Here is a 23255-nt window from a genome sequence, read left to right on the forward strand (position 1 = left end):
GGGAGAGAGAGAGACAGCGAGAGAGAGAGAGAGAGAGAGAGAGAGAGAGAGAGAGAGAGAGAGAGAGAGAGAGAGAAGGATAAAATGAATGAGGCAAGAATAAATGAGTGCAAGACAACAATGAATTAAATAGTTGTAGTAAAATAGTAAAACATGAGAGTTGAACATCATAGCTGCTATTCTGGACAGAGTCGGGCAGATGGACAAACAGACAGACAGACAATGCACAATACATCAGAGTGTCATCGAGCAAGAGAGAGATTGAGAAGGTGAGTGAGGAAGAGCGATAGAGGGAGAAAGGGTTCCCATGGACGTTGAAGTGTGACGTGCTTTAACCCATTGATGCCTAAGGCACCTGCAAAAAGGGTGCTGAATGCCTGAGAACTTTTTAGGGAAAGCTGCCCTCAGCATATAAAAACCTAAATATCTCAGCTTCTGAAGCACATGAAAATGTGCACTGAGTTGCATTTAAACGCTAAGACCCTCATATTTCATTAGAATGTGTTCGTTCATCTCAAACAAACAGAGATTTTTAATAAAGTTGTCTCAAATCTCATGAGCCTGAATGTTGCGTAATGCAGCTCCAGGCGCCAGGGCCAATGTTGCACAACGCAACATCAGGCATCAATGGGTTAAAACAGCTGATGTTGTGGAGGGGTGACCTGAGGCCGCAACTTTAACAGCAGGAGGTGTGACCAACTTGTCAATATTGACGGGAAGGTCACACCTCCACAACATCAGCTGTTTTACAGTGTGACGTTTTAAAGCACTTCAACGTCACACTTCAACATCAGGCAAAAGATAACTAACTTTTACATGTCTGAATCAAAAGAACTTGAATATTTAATATAACCTCAAGATACAGTATACTGAACATCCTACGTCATACCTTCTTTTTTAAAGTATTTTTGGGGGATTTTCAGCCTTTATTATTGTTATAGGACAGTTTGAGAGCAGACAGGAAATGATTGGGAGAGAGAGATGGGGCAGGGTGTGGAAATGACCCCGGCCGGATTCGAAACGGAGTCCCCGTGGGCAATGTAAGCCCAAATGTGGGAGGCTTAACATCATACGTCATACCTTCATCATCACACATCATACCTTCCCCTGCGTCCTTGGTGACGATGGTGAAGAGGGCGGGCTTGTTGAGCATGCCGTGGCTCAGGCCAGGCCCATAGGCCGTCACATGACCACTGTTGATGGCGTCCACATAGAACTGCAGTGGACTTCCTGTTCAGACAGGAAAGGGAATGGACATCAGCTGAGACATCATTTATTGTTTACTCTTACGAAGGTGCTAGAGCCACTTCCACCATGCCTGAATGTGCAGGGTGAATTTGAGGCATAAATTGTAAAGCGGGTTGAGTGCTTGACAGTGTTGGGCAAGTTGCTCAAAAACTGTAATACATTACTGGTTACATGTAACTGTCTTTTCAAAATAGTCCCTTACATTACAATATAACTAAAATGTAAGGCATTACATTACTTTTGCATTACTTTAGTTACTTTCACCAAAATAACTGTAGGCCTAAATATGGATCTGGCGATTTACAATGCAAATCAAGCTCATGAGTCATGACTTTTTTACCTCCCGTCCAGGAGGTGTTTTGGCAGCATGGAGACTAAAAACGACCAGGTTCAGAAATAGCTTCTTTCTGATCCACCACAGTGAAGAACACCATTAAAATCCAGGTCACGGTACAATGCATTGTAACTTCAGTTACTTAGCATTGTAACTAAGTAAATATTACAAAATTTTGCCCTAATGCTTTACATTACTGCATTACAGCAAAAAGTAATGCATTACAGTAATTAATTGCTTTTGTAATGTGTTACTCCCAACACTGGTGAAGGAATAGAAAGGCACTACATACAGTGCATGCAGCCCATTTACCATTTAGTTAATAAATATCACTAATAATGTTATTGATCAAATTAAATTATCCATCAAACTCAGTTAATGAATAATAATATAATAATAGCAATAATACATCAAGTTCCGTAACACAGACCAAAGGAGGTTGAATTTGTCAGTTTGATTAAATTAAATTAGCAAACTCAGTCAATGAATAATAATACAGTAACAGAAAATTGCTTCAGCAAATTAGCAATAATGCATCAAGTTCCATTACACAGAGCAAAGGAGGTTGAATTTGTCAGTTGTCAGAATTTTCTTTTCACTGTATTTTTCTTTTAGTCAAATGGCATGTCTGTGTGCATGCACTGCAAAAAAAAAATAGATTACAAGCAAATATTGCTCACAACAAGTAAAAAAATATCACCAAGTAAAAATATCTTGCCCCTTGGACAAATGTTCGAAAACAAGTATAAATAGTCTAATTCCAGTTAAAAAGAACTAGTTATTGGGCAATTTTTACTTGAAATCATTTTTATTAGATGATTTTACTTGAAACTAGAACAATAAGCTTGCTAAGATTTCATATTTTTTTGCAGTGTGGTGCGTGAGTACCTGGTATGTGGTTGCCATCGTATTTGATGTCCATCTCGTGCAGGCCTTTCTCAGTGGGGGCGTACTTCACGGTCACTGTGCCGTCCTTGTTGTCTGTGATGTTGGGACGCGCCGTCTTACCCGAGGGCATTCGCACTTCACCTGGGAAAAGCAAACAGCAAACCTTACAGACGAGCAGTGTGTGTGTGTGTGTGTGCGTGTGTGTGTGTGTGTGTGTGCGTGTGTGTGTGTGTGTGTGCGTGCATCGGTTTGACAATTTATGTACAGTAGGTGTGTATACTTCATATGCACTCTGTTTGTGTGTCTACAGCCATATATTTTTCAGGTGTGTGTGTATTGTGCATACATAGACGTTGATGTCATTCCATGTGTGTGTGTGTGTGTGTGTGTGTGTGTGTGTGTGTGTGTGTGTGTGTGTGTGTGTGTGTGTGAACGTGATAATTTATGTGGATGTGTATACTTTATATGCACAATGTTTGTGTGTCTACTATTGTCACATACTTTTCAGGTGTGTGTGTGAATTGTGCATACATACACGTTGATGTCATTCCACAATCCACGTGTGTGTGTGTGTGTGTGTGTGTGTGTGTGTGTGTGTGTGTGTGTGTGTGTGTGTGTGTGTGTGTGTGTGTGTGTGTGTGTGTGTGTGCACATCTGAGTAAATAAGAAAAGGAAAACATTTATCAAGACAAACATTTATCAAGAAAAACATTTATCAAGTATTGTTGACAGCCAGCTTTGGAGCAGCTGTCCAAAACTTCCATCTAGTTAAAAGCTCTGCATGACATCACTCTAAACCAGCGTGGAGAAGCAAAGTGAGGGGCAATATCCCAATAGGACTTCAGCGCACACGCAGACACACACGCACACAGACACGCACGCACGCACGCACACACACCACACACACGCATGTACACAATGTTTTCCTCTCTCTCTCTCTTTCTCACTCCCACTCCCACCCACACACAGACACGCGGGCAACAGATACACAGATGCACAGACACCCGCACGCGCAAACACACACGCACGCACACGCACGCATGCACGCATAAACATATACACACCCGCACGCACGCACGCACTCTCGCGCTCACGCTCACGCACACGCACACGCACACGCATGCACGCACGCACACACGCACATGCACACGCACACGCACACACACACACAGAGCATATTGCAGTTGGCTCTTTATCTCTGGGAAACATGGCAAATGGGTAGCTGGAGAGAGAGAGAGAGAGAGAGAGAGAGAGAGAGAGAGAGAGAGAGAGAGAGAGAGAGAGAGAGAGAGAGAGAGAGAGAGAAAGAGAGAGAGAGAGAGAGAGAGAGAGAGAGAGAGAAGGAGAGAGAGAAAGAGAGAGAGAGAGAGAGAGAGAGAGAGAGAGAGAGAGAGAGAGAGAGAGAGAGAGAGAGAGAGAGAGAGAGAGAGAGAAGAGCACACTGACACATCTCCTCCAGGGCAGTGACAGGCTAGCTAGGCTGGTGGTGTTTACTTCAGAGCCAGTAGAGAGGCTTTGTTTGTGCAGCCAGCCACACTGGTCAATCACTGTTCCAACACTAACACACAGAGACGGGCGGTAGGCCTGGCCTTCATTAGGGGAAGAAGATAAGCACGCCTACAAACTTCCCTCTCTTTAAGGGAATCAAAACTGCACGCACATGCACACACACACGCGCGCACACACACACACACACACACACACACACACACACACACACACACACACACACACACACACGAGCGCGCACACAGACAGATGCAACCTGCCCTTTGAGAATTAAAACCGCTAAGATCCTTGCACACACGCACGCACGCACGCACACACACACACACACACACACACACACACACACGTGGATTGTGGAATGACATCAACGTGTATGTATGCACAATTCACACACACACACACACACACACACACACACACACACACACACACACACTGCTACGACAGCGCCACGCCCTCTGCTTGTATAACGCTTGATCATACAGCATTTGCAGTCATCATGCACAGAGCAGCACTGTCCAATGCTATTCAAGGACAAGTCGAGCAGAGCATTGGGCCAAGACACTCAGACATGCATTTCATGCAATATAAAATGCTCCAAATCACATCGCCTAACATAGTTTAACACACGATAAAACAGCCAGACAAAGGAAACAAGGAAGGGTAAATAAAACCCTGCTCTAAAACAAATTCAAGTGTCTAAAGCGTTGTAGCAGATAATGCAACACAGATCGGGGCCCACCTTAACTGAATTAGAGCCTCCGCCGCACACCAGCTCCGACAAAGTGCAGAGCACTGCTCCGCAAAAGTTCGATTCCATTGTTTCCAATAGAACCCCGCACACTGGCGCCAAGTTCTATTTTGTCGGAGGCACCCTTTGACTATCCAGGCTATGTTCATGCGAAATTGGATTTGGGGGTCGGAATTCACTTTTGGCCAAGGCACGCCCTTAAGTGCTTTTTGACCAATCACAGCGCAGCAAAATGACGACCTCGGACAAACCTCGGACAGTTTTGACAGCACTCCATTGAACTCAATGCTGAAATCGCACGTTTTCAAGTAGTTAGCGAGATACGATCGTATTATTATTAAAATATGATTGGAAATTGTGCCTGGGGTATTTGTGACAAAGGTGCAAGTTTCCCCACGATGTAACAGGTGGTAATCGCTTTCCTCTTTACCTAAAACCGGACTAATATTAGGCTACTAGCAGCTGAATAGTCTGCCTTGAAGGGTCTCGGCAGCCTCACACTCGACTAGAAAGCACACGGATCAAAAACGTACTTTGTGTGCTCCGATCATGCCACCATCTCATTCGTCACTTTTTAGTAAGGTTGTAAGCAAACATCCTATTTACTAGGAGTGAATAACTGCTGCGATTTGCATNAATCACGTTGATATCTCAGCATTGAAAGTTTATCTGTCCGACCTAGCAACTGTAAATAAAGAGGGCGGGGCTTAGCCAAAGGCGAATTGTGTCGGAAGCGAACATGCTCTGCAGTGCTATCGGAACCAGTGTGCGTAGGCTGCAATGGGATGAAACCGCTCACTTTTACAGGTATGCAATAATCTTTTACAACCATAGGCTACGACTTGTGAAGTGTATACTTTGGTATTGTTTGTGCAATCTCAAATTAGTTTCAAAGACATTAAAAGACGCTATATTTCCTCTGGGTTAATAATCTCAATTTCCTACTTCACCCAATAACCCAACGAACAAAACTGCTTGGCCACCATTGCTACAGTGTAAGATGGACATAAAGGCCTTGTTGTAAGGCACGATTCTCCAGAGGTGTCAAAGTAAAAGTAAATTCATGGTGTATTAGTGGTGTGAACAATGATCATGCGGGGCATGGACGATCCAGAATCGATCCGGCAAGTTCCAGAATCGATCGGGCAATTTCTTTAAGTTTCAATTACTTCCATGGATATTTCGGGAGCAAATGAATGTTAAATTAAATAAAAGCACTTCAAAACATTGCAAGACTGATACAGACTGATACAGAAAACAGCCAATAAATTGTTGCTCAGTATCTGACTACTTGTATTGCCTCATCATGGCTGATTAAACATTTGCTTTGCATTCAGTAGAAATGTAATGCATTGCAATGCATTGTAGAATTGAATCGGATCGGATCGGATCGGATTGGATCTAATAGAATCGAATCGAATCGGATCTACTACCTCCCGAATCGTGATCGAATCGGATCGTGAGGGCAGTGCCGATCCACACCACTATGGTGTAAGTACCAGACTAGCTATTACTCCATTTACTCCACTGTACCTACTGAGTTCATAGCTAGACTGTGCTGTTACTGGAAAACACTAAACACCTAACAAGGACCCACCACAAAAACTTCATCCAAACAGTTCACAGTCAGCTGATCATAACACAAGTACATAGGTCTACTGGTTACTCAGATAAGTTACCTGTGTTGGAAGGAAACTGTGTTTCTTTTTTTTGCTTTTACTTCCGACACCTCTGCTTTTCTATACTGTACATATCAGTGTTCGAAATAAGCACCCGTCCACCTGCCAAGGACGGGTACATTTCAGGGCTGACTGGTACATTTTTCAACCCACCAGTCACTTTGACTGGTAAAAAAAGCTAGTGACTGGTAGATTTTAAAATCTACCTGCCACAGTGACTGCTGGGCGGAAAAATGTAAGTTACCACCCCTGGTACATATGTTCGGTGACCTCACAGCCCAATATTTACACCCCACCCCTCCCTAGCCCATTATATTCCTCCCAGGTATGTCCCTCATTTTCAGAAGAGAGCCACCAAATTCTGGGCCCTTATACATTACAGTATATCAAACGATTAGCGCAGAGCCTATGTTATAACCTTACTGTCACCAAAATTGTAATGTCTATGTCTTAATCTGTTACTTAAAGTGATACTGTCCCATTTTTGGAAATAAGCGTATATTACACCTCTCCTTGAGTTAAGTGATTGGGTTCTACCTTTCTCCTGTACTGTCAACCGTTCTCTGAGTACGGCAGTAAAAAGTTGATCCCCGAGCTAACAGTTAACATTGATTCCAACGAGACCAGTTAGCCGCCAGCTGGTCTCATAGGACTCAATGTTAACTGCTAGCTTGGAGGTGAAATTTGTACTGCCATACCCAGAGAACGGTTGAAAGTACAGGAGAAAGGTAGAACCCAATCACTTAACTCAAGGAGAGGTGTAAAATAAGCTTATTTTCAAAAATGGGACAGTATCACTTTAAGGCTCTCGGTAGTGTCATGGCAATGTTGTTATTAAGTAGTTGAGTATTTTCAGCAGATGGTGAATAGGCCTACCAGCAACCCCATTTGCAGTGAGAGGCTACTATGAAAAGAAATAACAAAGCTCACTCCCTACTTTGACTCCCCTTCTTACTGTATAGAGAACAGGGCGGTGGTGGCAGGAGGTGGTAGAGAAGCCTGTTCGGCAACCAGAAGGTTGCAGGTTCAAGCCCCGCTCTGCCTGAACCCATCGATGAGTCCTTGAACAAGATACTGAACCCCAAATTGCTCCTGGTGGCAGGGTGGTACCCTGCATGGCACCCACTGCCACCGGTGTGCGAATGTGAGTATGGGTGAATGGGTGAATGTGATGCATACAATGCTTTGAGTGCTCGGAGGAGTGGAAAGGCGCTATATAAATGCAGTCCATCCATTTAACACCATGCATGCCTCACCTGTGATCTCTCCTTTCTGCACCGTGAAGGGGATGACCAGGTTGAAGGGCCGAAGCATGGGCTCAATCCCGTTGGTGGCTGTGATTGGCTCCTCTGTTGCCTGAAAAGAAGAGTGACACCGGCGTTAGCCTATCATCAGCTACCGAAAGCCTGTGCGGGCGGGTCGCCACCCTTGACCGCTTAAGAGGCAGCGGATGGGAGGCAAGATGGAGTACAGGGGTGCATTTCTGGAAGGCGTAGTTGCTAACTATATTAGCTACTTTGTTGGTTGCAATGCAATGCAATTCCTATGCATGGGCTAACAGTGTTTGTAAACACGATGTTGCGAGGAGGGGCAAGACACTGGCAGCCAACCATGTGAGCTAGTTTTTTGATCGACAGTGGTTTCCAACAATCAGAGGTTGAGTTGTGCGCAGCTAGGTTCATGCAGTCAGGGGAAAACAAAAATGTAGAACCCATGTATTGGCAACTACCCAAGTTGCTAACTGCTAACAACTACGCTTTCGAGAAATGCGAGAGAGATGAGACGATGCAGAGCAGGGCTGAAAATGAACTCTGACTCTCAGATGTGGCCCGAGTCCATTGTAGAGACAGATGCTCCCTGGGAACGGTTCCCAGCCAGAGAGAAGGCAGGAAAATACAAGCCCAAGTGGAATATTTAGGAAATGGAAGCCTTTGAAGAGTTTTGAAGCAAACAAACACTTAACGAATTATGAGCAGGCAAAGATGAACTCAACACAGCCACAGAAAATAAGCACGCATTAGATGAAATGATAGGAAATATAACCGTGGTTTATAAACACATGACAAACAAGGGACGGTTGCAGCTTTTAATGTTCGGCTCGAGTTGGCCTATAAAAGGCCAGTTTTCCGAGAGGATTTTTATTGGAACGAACGGGGAATGTGGCCACAAACCTCGACCTCAGAGGGAGTCGAGGAACTCCTGTAAAACTTCAGCAGGGGAGTTTGGAACACTCTGGTAAAATAATGTCTTCTCCAACAGTGTACGACCAGAGAGAATAGAGAGAGAGAGAGGTTCCATTGGCCCATTGTTTCCGGGTTCTATTATTGGGGGGGAAATCCCCCTTTAGGCAGACATAGGCAGACCTGAGGACTGCTCTATTCAATGCTAGGAGCATTATGACACGCCCCTTTAGGCAGACCGCAACCTGGTCACGGTAGGTGCCCATAGAAACCTATTACATTGGCATATCTCTATATACTTAAAGAATCTCTGGTACGACTCCAGTAAAATAGGATAGAATGCCTTTTCTGTTCTATTCTGTTCTAATCTATTCTACTCTATTCTATTTTGTTCTTCTATATTCCTACACACCATATTGGACCCAGTCTTTCTTTAGAGTGTTAACTCTTCAAGATTCTAAGTACATACATGTGAGTGTGACTAAATAAAGATACATGAATGTTTGCTGAAGGACACAGTGTTGAGGAAAAGTGGAATTTGAGGTGTGAACAATTATTTTCTTAGACGTCTCTGGTGCGAACTCTGTAATGTGGAGAAAGGTGGGAAAGGCAGGTGTGAAAGGCTGAGGATTGGGAGATTGTGAGATTGAGGAGATTGTGAAAGTGCAAAAGAAGAGAAGAGAACCAGCTGTTTAACCCATTGATGCTAGATGTTGCGTTGCGCAACATTGGCCCTGGTGCCTGGAGCTGCATGACGCAACATTCAGGCTCATGAGATTTAAGACAATTTTTTTTAAATCTTGGTATGTTAGAGCTGAATGAACACATTCTAATACAAGATGAGGGTCTTAGCTTTTAAATGCAACTTTTTATATTTTGATTTTTATTTGCTGCAGAAGCTGAGATATTTCGGTTGTTATAGGCTGAGGGCAACTTTTCTTAAAAAGGTCTCAGGCATTCAGCAGCCTTTTTGCAAGTGCTTTAGGCATCAATGTGTTAATCAAAAGCGTGATGAGATGTAAATCGAAGTAAATAATAATGTAAATGATATGTTGATGTAAGGGAAAAAAGCATCAGCTACAGAAATACTGTCCAACACTCCTAAGAAAGTGTATCATTCATGAACTTTGGCGAACAGCTGAACACATGGATGTGAAAGAGAAAAGACAAGAAAGTTCAGCAGTGCTAAGAAAGTTAAGCATTGTTCTTGAGCGTATTATGACATGAGTGAAATTTGTGTGATGGAATTTTAAAACCAGCAACAGTGTAGAAAAAGCTGCTTATGATGTACCCATCACCAGTGTTGCCAGATTGGGCGGGTGCCCGCCCAATTGGGCTACTTGGGATGAGCGTCGGCGGGCAAAAATGGGAAAAATTGGCCATTTGGCGGTTTTTTAAGCCGTTTTGGGCCCATAGAAGTCAATGTAATTTGTTGAATTTGGGCGAAATTTAGCGCATTTTGGCGGTTTTTGAGAACCTTTTGGGCGGGATTTGGGCAGACATATCTGGCAACACTGCCCATCACAGTGAACAGCTAAGTAAATGGATGTGAAGGAGGACTGATACAGGTAAGAGAGAGTTCAGCGGCGCAATGATGGTTTAGCAATGCTGACCAGTGTTGCCAGATGGGAAATGCTGGATTATCGTACCAAAACCTCAAAATTATCTTTTATGGGGACTTTATGGGGAAATTATTGTACAAGACCCAAATTGCTGTTTTAAGGCATCTAAATGAACTGAATGACAACTCTGAAATGATCGTACATCTTGTTTTTTTGATCGTACAGAGGACAAAATGGTCAAAATTATGGTACAAATACGATGATAATCGTACATCTGGCAACACTGGTGCTGACTGAGCGTAGTGTGTGTACCCAGTGTGGCGCGTAGCCCTGGTAGGGGGCGTAGGGCTGCTGCAGCTGCACTTTATCACACGGCTCCTCTATAATGGGAATGGTATCGCTCGCCTGGAGGGAGAAGATACAGTAACAAACACATTCACATACACATGCAATGGTTACATCCAGGGCTCTAAAATAACTTTTTTCATCACCAGCCAAAAATGGCTGGTAGAAGTTAATCTTAATGGCCAAACGCACACTCACCAGTGGGACAAAGTGGCTATTAAGTTGTTTTTTTCTGTCAGCCAAACTGAAATTTCACCAGCATTTGGTCGGTTGGCTGGTGTTAATTAAGAGCCCTGGTTACATCAGATCAGTTAGTCACTCAGCTACACACTACGAAAACAATTACAGTAGATGTTATGCCATTGTATTTACCCATTAAGACGTCAGGAGTGTGTTTCTTGACAACGTCGTTGCTAACTAAGTTAGCAACTTACTTGGTTGCAATGCAATATCCCATTGGCAACCTACTAGGTTGCTGACTGGTTAGCAACAATGCTTTCGAGAAACAGGGTCCTGGGACATTTAACAGCATTGTCAACATTGTTTAAAACCCTTTGAGGAGTAAGGAATTTCCCTCAGTTCTTCTAGAATTGTACTCGAACATTCTACAGCTCCCATAAAAGTCTGTGTTAAAAATCTTGAAAAGTCCTTATGACATCATAATGAGAACTCAAAATTTTGGCAAAATTCTAATCACATATTTGTGATGGTACTCCTCAAAGGGTTAAAGGGACACTGTGCAGGAAATGGTCAAAAAAGGTACTGCAACTATGCTGCTCATTGAAACTGGGCTGCCTATTGGCAAATTTGATCTTTACATGGAAGTTTACTAAGTAATACACAAATATTTTCTAGTATGGTCCAAGTACAGTCATTTTTGCTGCTAAAAATGGCTATTTTGGGAAATTCAAAATGGCGGACAATGGAGAAGATCCCCCTTTTCATGTATGAAAAGTGCAATTTTTCCAGTCATAATGAATACTTAGAATTTGATGCTGGTGGTAAGTATTCATGGAAAATGAATATTAGTGAATGCGCAGCATGAATTCTGGAAATAAACAATAAAAAATCTCACACAGTGTCCCTTTAAAGAAAACATGCATGGATGGTGCAGTCTTGCCTGGTTAACACCAGACAGACAGTCTCACAAGTGAGGGATAGAATTCATGTGAGTGTGAGTGATTTCTCTTTTTAAATTATGGATTAGTATCCATTATCCGTCATCATAAGTACATGTATCATAAGTACATGTATGTACAGTACATGCGATATTTATCAAGGCTAGGGAAGTGAAGGCTCCAACCCATGCATTGCATGCATTTCTAAATCCTTGACGTACCACCACATGGAAGGGGCTGTTGGGAATGTGCTCTCCTCCGAAGCGGATGGTGATGACGTATTTCCCCGGCTCCGGTGCCGTGTAGTAGATGTCAAATGTTCCGTCCGCGTTCTCTACCACGTCCACGTCGAGCTCCGCCCCGTCTGGGGTCGACACCTTGCAGGTCACCTTGCCCTTCCCAGCGGCCTTTGCGTCTACGGTGATCACCGTCTCCTCGCCGATCTGGATGGTGGGTCCCAGCCCTGATCCTGTCCATTGACCAGAGGTGGAAAGAGTACTAAAGTACAAGTACTGTTACTCTGTTGAAAATGTACTCAAGTACGAGTAAATTTACCAGTCAAGTAAAAGTAAAAAGTAAGTAATTTAAAATGTTCTTTGAGTAAAAGTAAAAAGTTACTTTTTAACAATCAGCGTTTTATGCCTCTAGATGTGCAAGGGGTGCACTGGGTTAGAGGAAGAACGGCTAATGTTGATCTCCTCGGAGTTAAGTGAATCTCCATAGTCAGCCAACATCGTTTGAGTGAGAGACAGGTCGCACGCGCCAACTCTTTATAAACTAGGCTAGAATTCTAGGGGTTTTTTGTTTGTTTGTTTGTTTTTTTTACTCAGTAACGCTTGTGCTGTAAAATGTACCGAAGTACATTACTCGAAAGAAAATGTACTTAAGTAAAAGTAAAATTACAAATTTTAAAAAGTAGTTTAAAAAGTACAAGTACACAAAAAAAGCTACTCAATTACAGTAACGCGAGTAAAGTAATTAGTTACTTTCCACCTCTGCCAGTGACACACGATGACAAGCAGTGAAGCCGACAAGGGGGTGGACAAAGGGGTCAGTTGTCCCGGGCCCAGGGAGATAGGGGGCCCAAATTTGGATTTTCATTACATTGTACTGTATTGGACAGGGAGCCCTTCCACATTAATTTGTCCTGGGCCCAGCAAACGCTGTCAGCGGCACTGATGACAAGTATTGCCACGGGAAGAAGAGTAGGTACAGTAGAGTGCTACTAGTGTCCCTCAAACTCAAATAGTGCTCAATGGAGGGTGCAATGTTCAACAAAATGGAGGATGCGGATAAAATCCTTGGTCTAGGCACTTCAGTTGATTTAAAAAGTCCAAAACAATCTTTATTCAGTGGGTTAGTGCATTGAAAATCACCCATTTTCTAATGTTTTTTTAATGTTTTTTTTAAAGGAAATGAACAAACGCTCACCCAATCCATGTCCTCCAATGGAAACTGCAATGATATCAAATAAGGAAGATTAGACACTATTTATTACTGGAAATTATGCACACTGTCATGTTGTCACTAAGTGATTCACAATCACCATGTTACTGTATCAAAAGTCTTCATACCATTCACAAGAAAGGTTTAGACACTTTTGATATTGTACTCATTAATCAAATCCATATAGTTAAAGGTGTACCGTGTAATATTTTTTGTCGTTTATTTCCACAATTCATGCTGCCCATTCACTAATGTTACCCTTTTCATGATTACATACCACCACCACCAAATTCTAAGTATTCATTGTGACTGGGAAATTTTCACTTTTCATACATGAAAAGGGGGATCTTCTCCATGGTCTGCCATTTTGAATTTCCAGAAATAGACATTTTTAGCTGCAAAACTTACTGCACTGTGGTTATACTAGTAAATATTGGTTTATTATTTAGTAAATATTCATGAAAAGTTGCGGTACCCATTCTGGCCACATTCTACACAGTGCACTTTTAACTGTTGTGCAAGGCAACCAATTTAATCCTTGCACTGCATTTACTATTACAAACTCGCATCACATAAAACCCTGTATTAGTCCCAGAGCCAAGAGGGTTTTCATAACAAAATATGTCACATATTCGGAATCAGCACCACAGAATTAAGTTAGGGAAGCCATTTTAGTATAATTTATGTGGGTTTATATGGATTTAGGAAAATGCTGCTAGAAATCACTCCAAAATCAAGCTGAAAGCGAATATGAGAAGGTACCCGACTTCAGATGAATATCGTAAATTTGTGTCTACTACCTTTGGTTTCGTAAGACCTGCATTTTTTAAATTCCTCACCATTTTCTGAATCAGAAACACACATTGAACCTTTTGGGCTCAACAACATAAAGAAAAAACCCTCTTGGCTCTGTGACTATATGGTGTTGTCGTCATGAGCTGAGCTATGGCTGTAGTGTAATACTCACCTGTGACCAAACACTTGCTGGCGTCTCCTGAGGGCACTGCGTGGATGCGATAGGGCGAATAGGGGATCTCGTCTCCGCCATATTTGATGGTGATGGTGTAGCGGCCGGTCATGTCTGGCACATATGACACGGTGTATGTTCCATCCCGATTGTCACGGATGTTGGCCTTCTTGGGCTTGCCCTCGGGATCCTAGGATCAAATACACACACATGCACACGCATGCACGCATACACACACACACGCACACACGCACGCACGCACGCACACACACGCGCACACACACACACACACACACACACACACACACACACACACACACACACACACACACACACACACACACACACACACACACACACACAGACATCAGTATGCATAAAACATGTTTCACTGGAATGCAGAGGCGGACAAACTGGACTGAGAAAGTAAAAGTGGTGCCATGTGTGTCCAATGGGCACACACAAGAGTCTTATCTCATCTTCTAAGGATCAAATGGTTGACTGAATTGCCTGGAACAATTCCATACAATAACAGGACTTCTACTTTCCAATCAGGGGATGTCCATCTCTGCAAGATTTATGTACTTTCAACAGCCTATTAAAGTTCCAGTCTATTAGTTCATTCACCAAATCCAAACATAAGAAAAAACTCATCCACAAGGTCAAGGTCAAGGTCAAGATCAAGATGGTCACAGAAAACCAAGCAGCGTGGAGATGACTCTCGGGGTACATGAAATCAGATCAGATGCTTGATTGATGTATGTACTAGAGATGCACCGGATCCAAGATCCGGTTCCGGATCCGGCAGGATAATAGGGTTTTTCACAGGATCCGGTTCCAGGATCCAGGATCCAGTAGCCGAGGCTTTTCAGTCAAAATAGTTTGAGCCAAAGTGATAAAAAGGGCCTTTTCGTAAGATCCGGTATCCGGTTCCGGATCCGGCAGGATCTTAAGCAGTGGATCCGGTATCCGGCAGGATCCTAAAAATCAGGATCCGGTGCATCTCTACCGCATTCACATTCCGTTTGTGTGCATAGACGTGTGTACATCAGTGGTTCCCAAACCGGGGGTCGGGACCCCAATAAGGGGTCGCGGAGGTACTGAAGCGGGGTCTCAGAAAAAAAAGGGACTTATATTCACTTGTATGGTTAATAGATGTATTTTCTGTATGGTGGATTTCTAGCAAAAATATTGTCAAGTTCAAAAGGGTGTCCCGGTTGAAAAAGTTTGGGAACCTAAGGTGTACAGCATACTGTATGTCTGTAATGGCTCTCACACTAACCCAAGCTGGAGTCTATAGTACACACAAAATATTATTCCATATGAAGATGGGTTAAGATACTGGTTTTAGGGAGTATTTGTGTCCTCACAGTTAGTGAAGTTGAGCAAAAACACCACTGGAGCAAAAATCACTTGGGGGGAGGGGGGAGGTTAGCCAAGAGGGACAAACCCAACGGTGGTCAGTTCACAGAGACCAGGAGACAATGGGGAGGAGGGGACTGCCATGGATCCTCTGTGAAGCATTGATATGAGCTCACCGTGCGGACAGACAGCTGGCGTTGAAAGAGCCAAAATGCTGCCGAGTCCCGCCTGGGAAGCCCAGATCAGGGATGATGAACGCAGGAAATGATTCAACCTGAAGCGTTCGATCAGGGAGCGTGACCAACCGAAGCTCGTATTTAGAAAAATGTGAACATTCCATTGGCTGACGCCTGCTGGCGCTGAGCTCATTACACATTTTTAGCTGAAGTTCAATTTCTCTGTTAACGCTTTCGACGCCCTCAGCGCTAGAAACGCTTTTGCAGCTTTTGATGTTTCTGCCTCTTGCTCTTCCATACAAAGTCAATTACTTCCGCCACTTTCCACACGTTCAATGCCAGTGGTCTGTTCGCACAGTTAGAGTCGGGCAGAATTATTACGTTAGGCCAAGGCTGCAATATACCTGACTCTAAACTGGCAAAATCCTTTCTAAATCAAGACGACAAGAGTCTTTTTTTCAGAATTAAAATCTGTTGGATATTATCCAAGACCCAGATCCTGTTCTAACTTACTTACGTCTTCAAAGCAAACAGAAAGACAAAGAACACCGACCAGAATCCAGCTGAAGTCTGTCAAGGAAGACTTTGGAAAAATTTTGAACGACATTCATATCTTGTATTTACTTCTTATTGGAGCATTGCAGACAGCTGGTGTGGTGTGTGCTTGATATCAGAAGTCTCTTGGAAAACCTGAGAGACACTGTGTCTAAAATGTACTCTTATGCAATCACAGAATCACTCCTGCACTTAAGCACTCTCTGTACAAGGACATCCCCATAAAACTTAGCCATTGCATCAGAGCTCAAGAAACTGAACGTCAACCAACTGGGCAGCACATACAGCACATTTCCCATCAATCTACTGAATCCTGATAGTTCAGCTACTTCCACTTATCTCTACCGTGCTTTGAAATGTTTGGATAAAATACAGACCTTAAAAAAATCTCGCAAGACCATTGGGAGATCTCTTAAGCTCCTTGATCAAGGAGGATGACCCAAGGTAACCAGGCCGCGACCTCCTAGTGACGCAACACCTTCAGTGTTGCTTCTCGTCAGGCCAGGAGCAATATAAATACTGTTTCTACGCTATGGAAAAATCGGGAAGTCCTCCCACTTTGTCGGGAAACCAAGGGAGGCGGGTCAACGATATCGTTTGGGAAATGTTAATTGTTATGCCAAGTCTCTTCAGACCAAGTCTCGAAGAGATTTGAAAGTCGATGATAATCAGGCTAGATCCAAGGCCAGAGCCTCGGTAAGGGGGTGTCTATTCTGGAAATAAACTACTAAAAATATTACACAATGCATTTCATGCCCCTTGATTAAGAGGATGACCCAAGGCCCAATGACAGGCCAGAGCCTCGGCAAGAGGGCCAAGGGTCAAAGGTCAGCAGAGCCACAGGACCAGGAGGCACGTACGACTGGTGGCAGCAGGGTAGTGGGGAGGTTTTAAGGGGTTTTAGAGGTTTTAGAGATCAGACGTCAGACACCATGGTACTGTAAGAAGATGAGGATGAGGAGTAAGAAAACGAGTAAGAAGATGATGAAGATGGTGCTTTTTGGTGATTGGTTGATTGGTTGATTGGTTGGTTGGTTGGTTGGTGGGTGGGAGTGGCTCTTACGTAGCCGCCTTGCTTAAGAATATAGAAGGGGATGGTTCCCTTTGTAATGTGACTCTCCCACACCCGCATGCCCCATTCGGACACAAACACCGAGGCCTCCTGCCTGCAGCCGTCCGGACCCTGCAGTAACAGGCAGGCACACACACACACACACATAGGAGTCACCTCACGTCACCTCATCCTGGCACAGGTCATAGGTCATGGGGACAGGGGAGGGGAGATGAAGCAAGGAAGGGGTGAGTAAGGTGGCATGGGATTTGTGTTCTTTCTTTCTTTGTTTAATTTTTTATTTGTTTTTTTCCAATTCAAATGATATGAAATTCTCTATGTGGTGCAAACCAAATGGGTGCCAAAATTATGTAAATTGAGTATTCTTGGTGGTGAATGTGTGAATAATTCCGAGTCAGTCTCGGATGCTACACATAAACATCAGTTCAAGGTGGAAGGGGTAGAGGTGGGAGGGAGGAGGGATGAGTTTGGGCTGAATCTGAAATGGTCAATTGTTCACTATGCATTGTAGTAGTGTATGGACCCAAATACTGTAAAACACAGTTGTGTATAGGACAGTATGTAGTGAACAAGTGAAGATGTCAGACACAGCATAAGCTGCTACACATATTCAGTTAAACAAACAAGCCAAACAAAAGAGAGTGGTCTATTTTTTCGGCGGTTGCTTCTCTCTAATGAAAGAATGAGTTGAAAAGCAAGAACAGGAGCTGTCTTTTCCCACCACACAACACCAAATTTGACTCACCAAAATCTGGACGGTGAGAAGGCCCTCTCCGGCATCGCGGGCGTCGATGGTGAACTCCACAGGTAAGCTGGCCGGCACACCTGAGGCGTTGAGGCCTGGGCCGCTGGCACGCACCTTGCTGGCATCGTGGGCGGGCAAAACCTTGATTTTAAATGGACTACAGACAGAGAGACAGGTGACATAATGTAAATATTAGATTAAATTCTTGTTTTTTTCTTAACTTTCCTGACAATTGTTTCAATTGTTACAATGACATCCTATCCTGTAGTAAAGCTAGTACCTTATTGGCCCAAATATAAGACAGGGTTTTTGTTCTAAAAATAGTACTCTGACTCTTTCGACGCTATTTAGTCTTTAGTTATTATTATTTTTTTTTTTCTACTTAACCTGAATGTGGCCATTATCCTTCACAACAATGCCACAACACTCAATAATGGAGAGGCCAAGAGCTTGTTCTGTCCATACCAACTCAGCATGCGAATGCACGTTGTCACAACAGATTCTTTATATATATATATATATATAGGGGCTTTTATGCCTTTATTTTATAGGACAGTCTGAGATGGTGACAGGAAGTGAGTGGGACAGAGAGACGGGGTGGGATCGGGAAATGACCCCGGCCGGACTCGAACCGGGGTCTCACCTGCGAGGCACTTCCTGGTCGGCGTACTTGACGCAGACAGTGTGGGGTCCATCTTTGGTGGGGGTGTAGTTGACTGTGTGTGTACCGTCACCGTTATCCGTGATGCTGACGTGCTCAGCAACTCCTGCAGGGGCAGAGGAATGGAGAGATCTTACAGAATGGAAACGTAACGGTCAAACTGCCATGATCCAGTTTATTTTAAATCAATGAGTTTTTACATTGACATAAACCACTAATAATGATGTTATTATTACAATAATGTGGCAATAGTGTAGAAATAACACTTTCAAACGATTGAAGTATATTTATAACTATTTTAACATGTCTACACAATTTTCACAAAGTCGTTTGTGGGCGTGGTTTCACAATGGGGGCAGGGTTTCACGGTAGTGCCGCCCCTCTCAGGTGCCGTCCCGGGGAATTGCCCAGTTGGTCTGCACACCTGTGTGTGTCGGGCAGCGGTGGTGTAATGGTGTAGATCGCGGGGTTGCAGTTTCAAACCCTGCCCTTACTGTACCTCTCCCTACATCTCCAATCCATGGCTGAAATGCCCTTGAGCAAGACACTTAACCCCCCACATTGCTCCAGGAACTGTAACCAATTGCCTGTAATATCTGTAAATATGGATTAAAACAAAAATCAAATATGTGTAATGTAATGTAATGTAATGTGTTCTCACCTGTGGGTCCGTACAGTTGTACCTCCAGGGGGGCGACGCCTGCCTTGCTGCAGTCCACAGTGAAGGCCTGGGGGACGTGGGCGCGCACGCCGCTGCCCAGCCCGGGGCCCAGGCACTTCACCTTGCTGGGGTCCACCACCTCACGCACTGGCACGCGGAACGGGCTACCTATGCGGGTGAATTTACATGGACAGTAGACGTGCAAGTGGACACACACACACACACACACACACACACACACACACACACACACACACACACACACACACACACACACACACACACACACACACACACGTACATTGATAGAAGTATTACAATGATTTTCAATGAGACATAATTGTGCGATTAAAATGTGATTAATCGCAAGTTAACTATGGCATTTATGCGATTAATTGTGAATAAACATTTTTAATCGATTGACAGCTCTAGTTAAAAGAGGTCTGAAATTATCTGAAATGAAATGGCACATGGCATGGACGTGGATGACATCAGAGGAAGTGACATCAGACCTGGGATGGGCAGGCCCCCGAAGGTGATGTTGATGTCATAGTCTCCGGGGGTGAAGAGGATGTACTCATAATATAATATAATATAATATAATGTAATGTAATGTAATATAATATAGCCTAATATAATGTAATATGATAATATATACATGGGTAATATGGGCCCCGGGACACTGTGCACTGGAAAAAATGGGCCTCGTTGTCAAAAAGTTCAAGAATCCCTGCTCTAAATGATCTGAAATGAGACTGAAGTTCAATGGCATGGACATGGCTGACATCAGAGGAAGTGACATCACATCAGACCTGGGATGGGCAGGCCCCCGAAGGTGATGTTGACGTCGTAGTCCCCGGGGGTGAAGGGGATGTACTCCACGCTGCAGCTGCCATCTTTGTTGTCCTTGCAGGACATCTTGGCCTCCGAGGGACCCTCGATGGCAAGGCCCAGGCCACCTGTACCCGCACCCCTGGTGGAGGGGGAGAGGGGGGGAGAGAGAGAGGGAGGGAGATAGACAGAGAGAGAGAGAAACAGAGAGGGTTGGTATTAGGTTGAATAGATAGTAACAAAGTAATTTGACAAATTAATATCTCTACAACAGGACATCTTGGCCTCCGAGGGACCCTCGATGGCAAGGCCCAGGCCACCTGTACCCGCACCCCTGGTGGAGGAGAGAGGGGGGGTGGGGGAGAGAAAGAGAGGGGGGGAAGGGGGAGAGAGAGGGGGGGAAGGGGGTGAGAAGTGATGAGAGAGAGGGAGAGAGAGAGAGAGAGAAAGAGAAACAGAGACAGAGACAGAGACAGAGACAGAGACAGAGAAAGACAGAAAGATGGTGCAAGACGGAAGAAACACAAGAAAACAGATACAAACACAGTATTAAGAAAAAAAAGTAAAGTTTGAAAATAATGATGAAAAAACAAAACAAAATAAAGCAAAAAATAATGATAGATATTTAAAAACAATGAAAAGCCACACAAATAATAATCGCACAAAAGAAGGCTAGTGTAGTCCACCATACTGTACCCACTGTACTCGACAGTAATCATAATATGAAAATTTGAGATGGGCACAAAAACTAAAGCATTGACATAAAAAGAAATATCCACATTAATACACCAACAAAGGCAAAATGCAGTAACTACACCAACATAGCCTTGGTATTACAGTAGGTTGGATATACTACAAATTTGACATAGCAATATGTCTAAAACAGGACACATTTGGATCATGAGGCTTTGTCACAAGGTAAAGGAGGTGTAATGAAGATCATTTTCAGACTAAACACAATTTTTGACAAATTATGTAGTTACTGAACTTTGCCTTTATAAGGCAAATTTGGAGTTGGCACCTGTGGCCTAGGTCTAGTTAAGGAGATGGACTTTAGATCATAGGGTTGCAGGTTCGAATCCCACCCTTCCACTCCCTATCTCACCCCATGGCTGTACATAACTGTAAGTTGCTTTGGATACTGTACCTGGTTTCCACAGTGAAGAGGTTGGGAAAGCTCCACATTAATATAAAACGTACGGTAAAAGGTGTGGTAACACTTAAGAATAATGGATGCAAAAAAAGCATTATAAAGACTTAATAAATAATTAACTATTGATGAACAAAACATTAACAAACGTTTGTAAATGACTAGGAAATGTAAACAAATGCTTGTAAATGACTAGGAAATGCTATGTTAATATTTTATATTTATCAAACATTTACAAGTTGCTTGTAAATGAATAAAATACTCTGTTATAAGGTGTGTAAAATCTTGCATATATCATTTGTAGATATTTTATAAAGCATTAATAAAACTTAGTTAATAATAAAAACATTTGTTAATGTTGTATTCATCATTAGCTAATTATTTACTGAGTCTTTACTAAGGAACATTATTATAAAGTGTTACCAAAGGTGTTTATATAGTCCTCCTCCACACTGTACCTGGTCTCCACGGTGAAGAGGTTGGGCTTGTTGACTAGCCCCTCCTCCAGGCCTGGTCCGTAGGCCCGTACTCGGCTGGGGTCACAGCCCTCCGTCACCCCCACCCTGAAGGGGCTCTTGGGGATCGCTACGTCCTCGTACAGCACCTCAATCAGGTGCATACCTGTCAGGATGTACACACGCATACACGCAGACACGCATGCGCACACACGCACGCACACACACACACACACACACACACACACACACACACACACACACACACACACACACACACACACACACACACACACACACACACACACACACACACACACACAATTAAGTCAATACATTTGGCACAGTCACAAACATATTTGCATACATAATCAAACAGCTTTTGTGTGCGAATTGTTGGCCAAAAGTTGTGGTCTTTCTGCTATGCACAGGAGTGCAAAAAAAATGTACATTTACTGTAGTCACTATCATATTATAAGGTCATACAGAATACTGTTTGCCAGAATAGTAATGACACAGACACTTAACCTCACCGATAAACCACAGCAGTCGTAACCAGGGTCTTATTTAGGGAGGTCACCCGAGAAGATCTCCAGCGAGTATCTAGCAAGGAACGGACGGCCATCAGGATCGCCTAGGGGTGTAAATCACAGCCTCTATGACCACGATACGATATGGTATCGATTTATTAAAGCAGGGATTCGATTATTTCTGAATTCCCCTTGATACGATACGATTCGATTCTATTCGATTAGATTTTTTCCAATTACTTTTCCTCTACTATTGTGTTATGGAGCTAGGGCATTGCACAGGGGCCAGCGATTCGATTCTTTTCTATTCTTAAGAATGCCCCACGATACGATGCGATTCGATTAAATCACCGGCCGATACTTCCGAAACATCGATTTTATTTACATCCCTAGGATCGCCCTCATCTGAAATCAAATGCTGCGTACGTACAGTATACGTTGTTTGACCTTTGGCGCCAGGAGTGACATAAGCTGCATTCAGGCTCTTGAGATTTAAGGCTTTTTATTAAAGATGTGGGTATGTTAGAGCTGACTGAACACATTCTAATGTAAAATGAGAGTCATAGCTTTCAAATACAACTTATTTCATGTAGAGAGAGAGAGGGTCCGAGGTACTTTTTNAAGGGGTATGACACTATTTTTGGGCTTAATGCAGTTAAAATTGTTGGCAGGGGTTTTTAAAGGTGGTAAAGTGTCTTATTTCTCATGTTAAGTGTTGTCTTGCTGTAAGAGAAGTTAAAAGAGGGAATATGTCGCTAAGCTAGTGAAAGTCAATGCATTGACTTTCACTAGCTTCCCTCTTTTAACTCGTCTTAAAGCAAGGCAACGGCTTACATGAAAAATAAGACACTTTACCACCTTTATAAACCCCAGCCAACGATTTTAACTGTATTAAGCCCCAAAATAGTGGCATACCCCTTTAATACGGACTTCAGAGTGCCTCGGACCCTCTCTCTCTCTCCACTACAAGTTTGCAACTTTGGATACCGATGAGCACCTGAAGGCTTTCACACTACAACCCCACAGACGC

The 23255-nt window shown here is 43.4% G+C and overlaps 1 protein-coding gene across 1 annotated transcript in view; it reads right to left on the bottom strand.

Moving 5' to 3' along the window:
* The window catches only part of flncb (filamin C, gamma b (actin binding protein 280)), a 232967-nt gene that overhangs the window by 39682 nt on the left and 170030 nt on the right, over positions 1–23255 (bottom strand). Inside the window, exons 25-37 of the mRNA XM_063217535.1 lie at positions 21699–21861; positions 20072–20232; positions 19260–19427; positions 18581–18704; positions 17938–18094; positions 17184–17303; positions 14028–14217; positions 13046–13069; positions 11836–12083; positions 10464–10556; positions 7666–7765; positions 2471–2611; positions 1102–1230 (exon numbers count right to left, since the gene is read on the bottom strand). Coding sequence (XP_063073605.1) covers positions 1102–1230; positions 2471–2611; positions 7666–7765; positions 10464–10556; positions 11836–12083; positions 13046–13069; positions 14028–14217; positions 17184–17303; positions 17938–18094; positions 18581–18704; positions 19260–19427; positions 20072–20232; positions 21699–21861 — 1818 coding nt within the window. The remainder of the gene's footprint in view (positions 1–1101; positions 1231–2470; positions 2612–7665; positions 7766–10463; positions 10557–11835; positions 12084–13045; positions 13070–14027; positions 14218–17183; positions 17304–17937; positions 18095–18580; positions 18705–19259; positions 19428–20071; positions 20233–21698; positions 21862–23255) is intronic.

This window comes from Engraulis encrasicolus, chromosome 15 (assembly GCF_034702125.1).
Source record: "Engraulis encrasicolus isolate BLACKSEA-1 chromosome 15, IST_EnEncr_1.0, whole genome shotgun sequence".
Taxonomy (NCBI): Eukaryota; Metazoa; Chordata; class Actinopteri; order Clupeiformes; family Engraulidae; genus Engraulis; species Engraulis encrasicolus.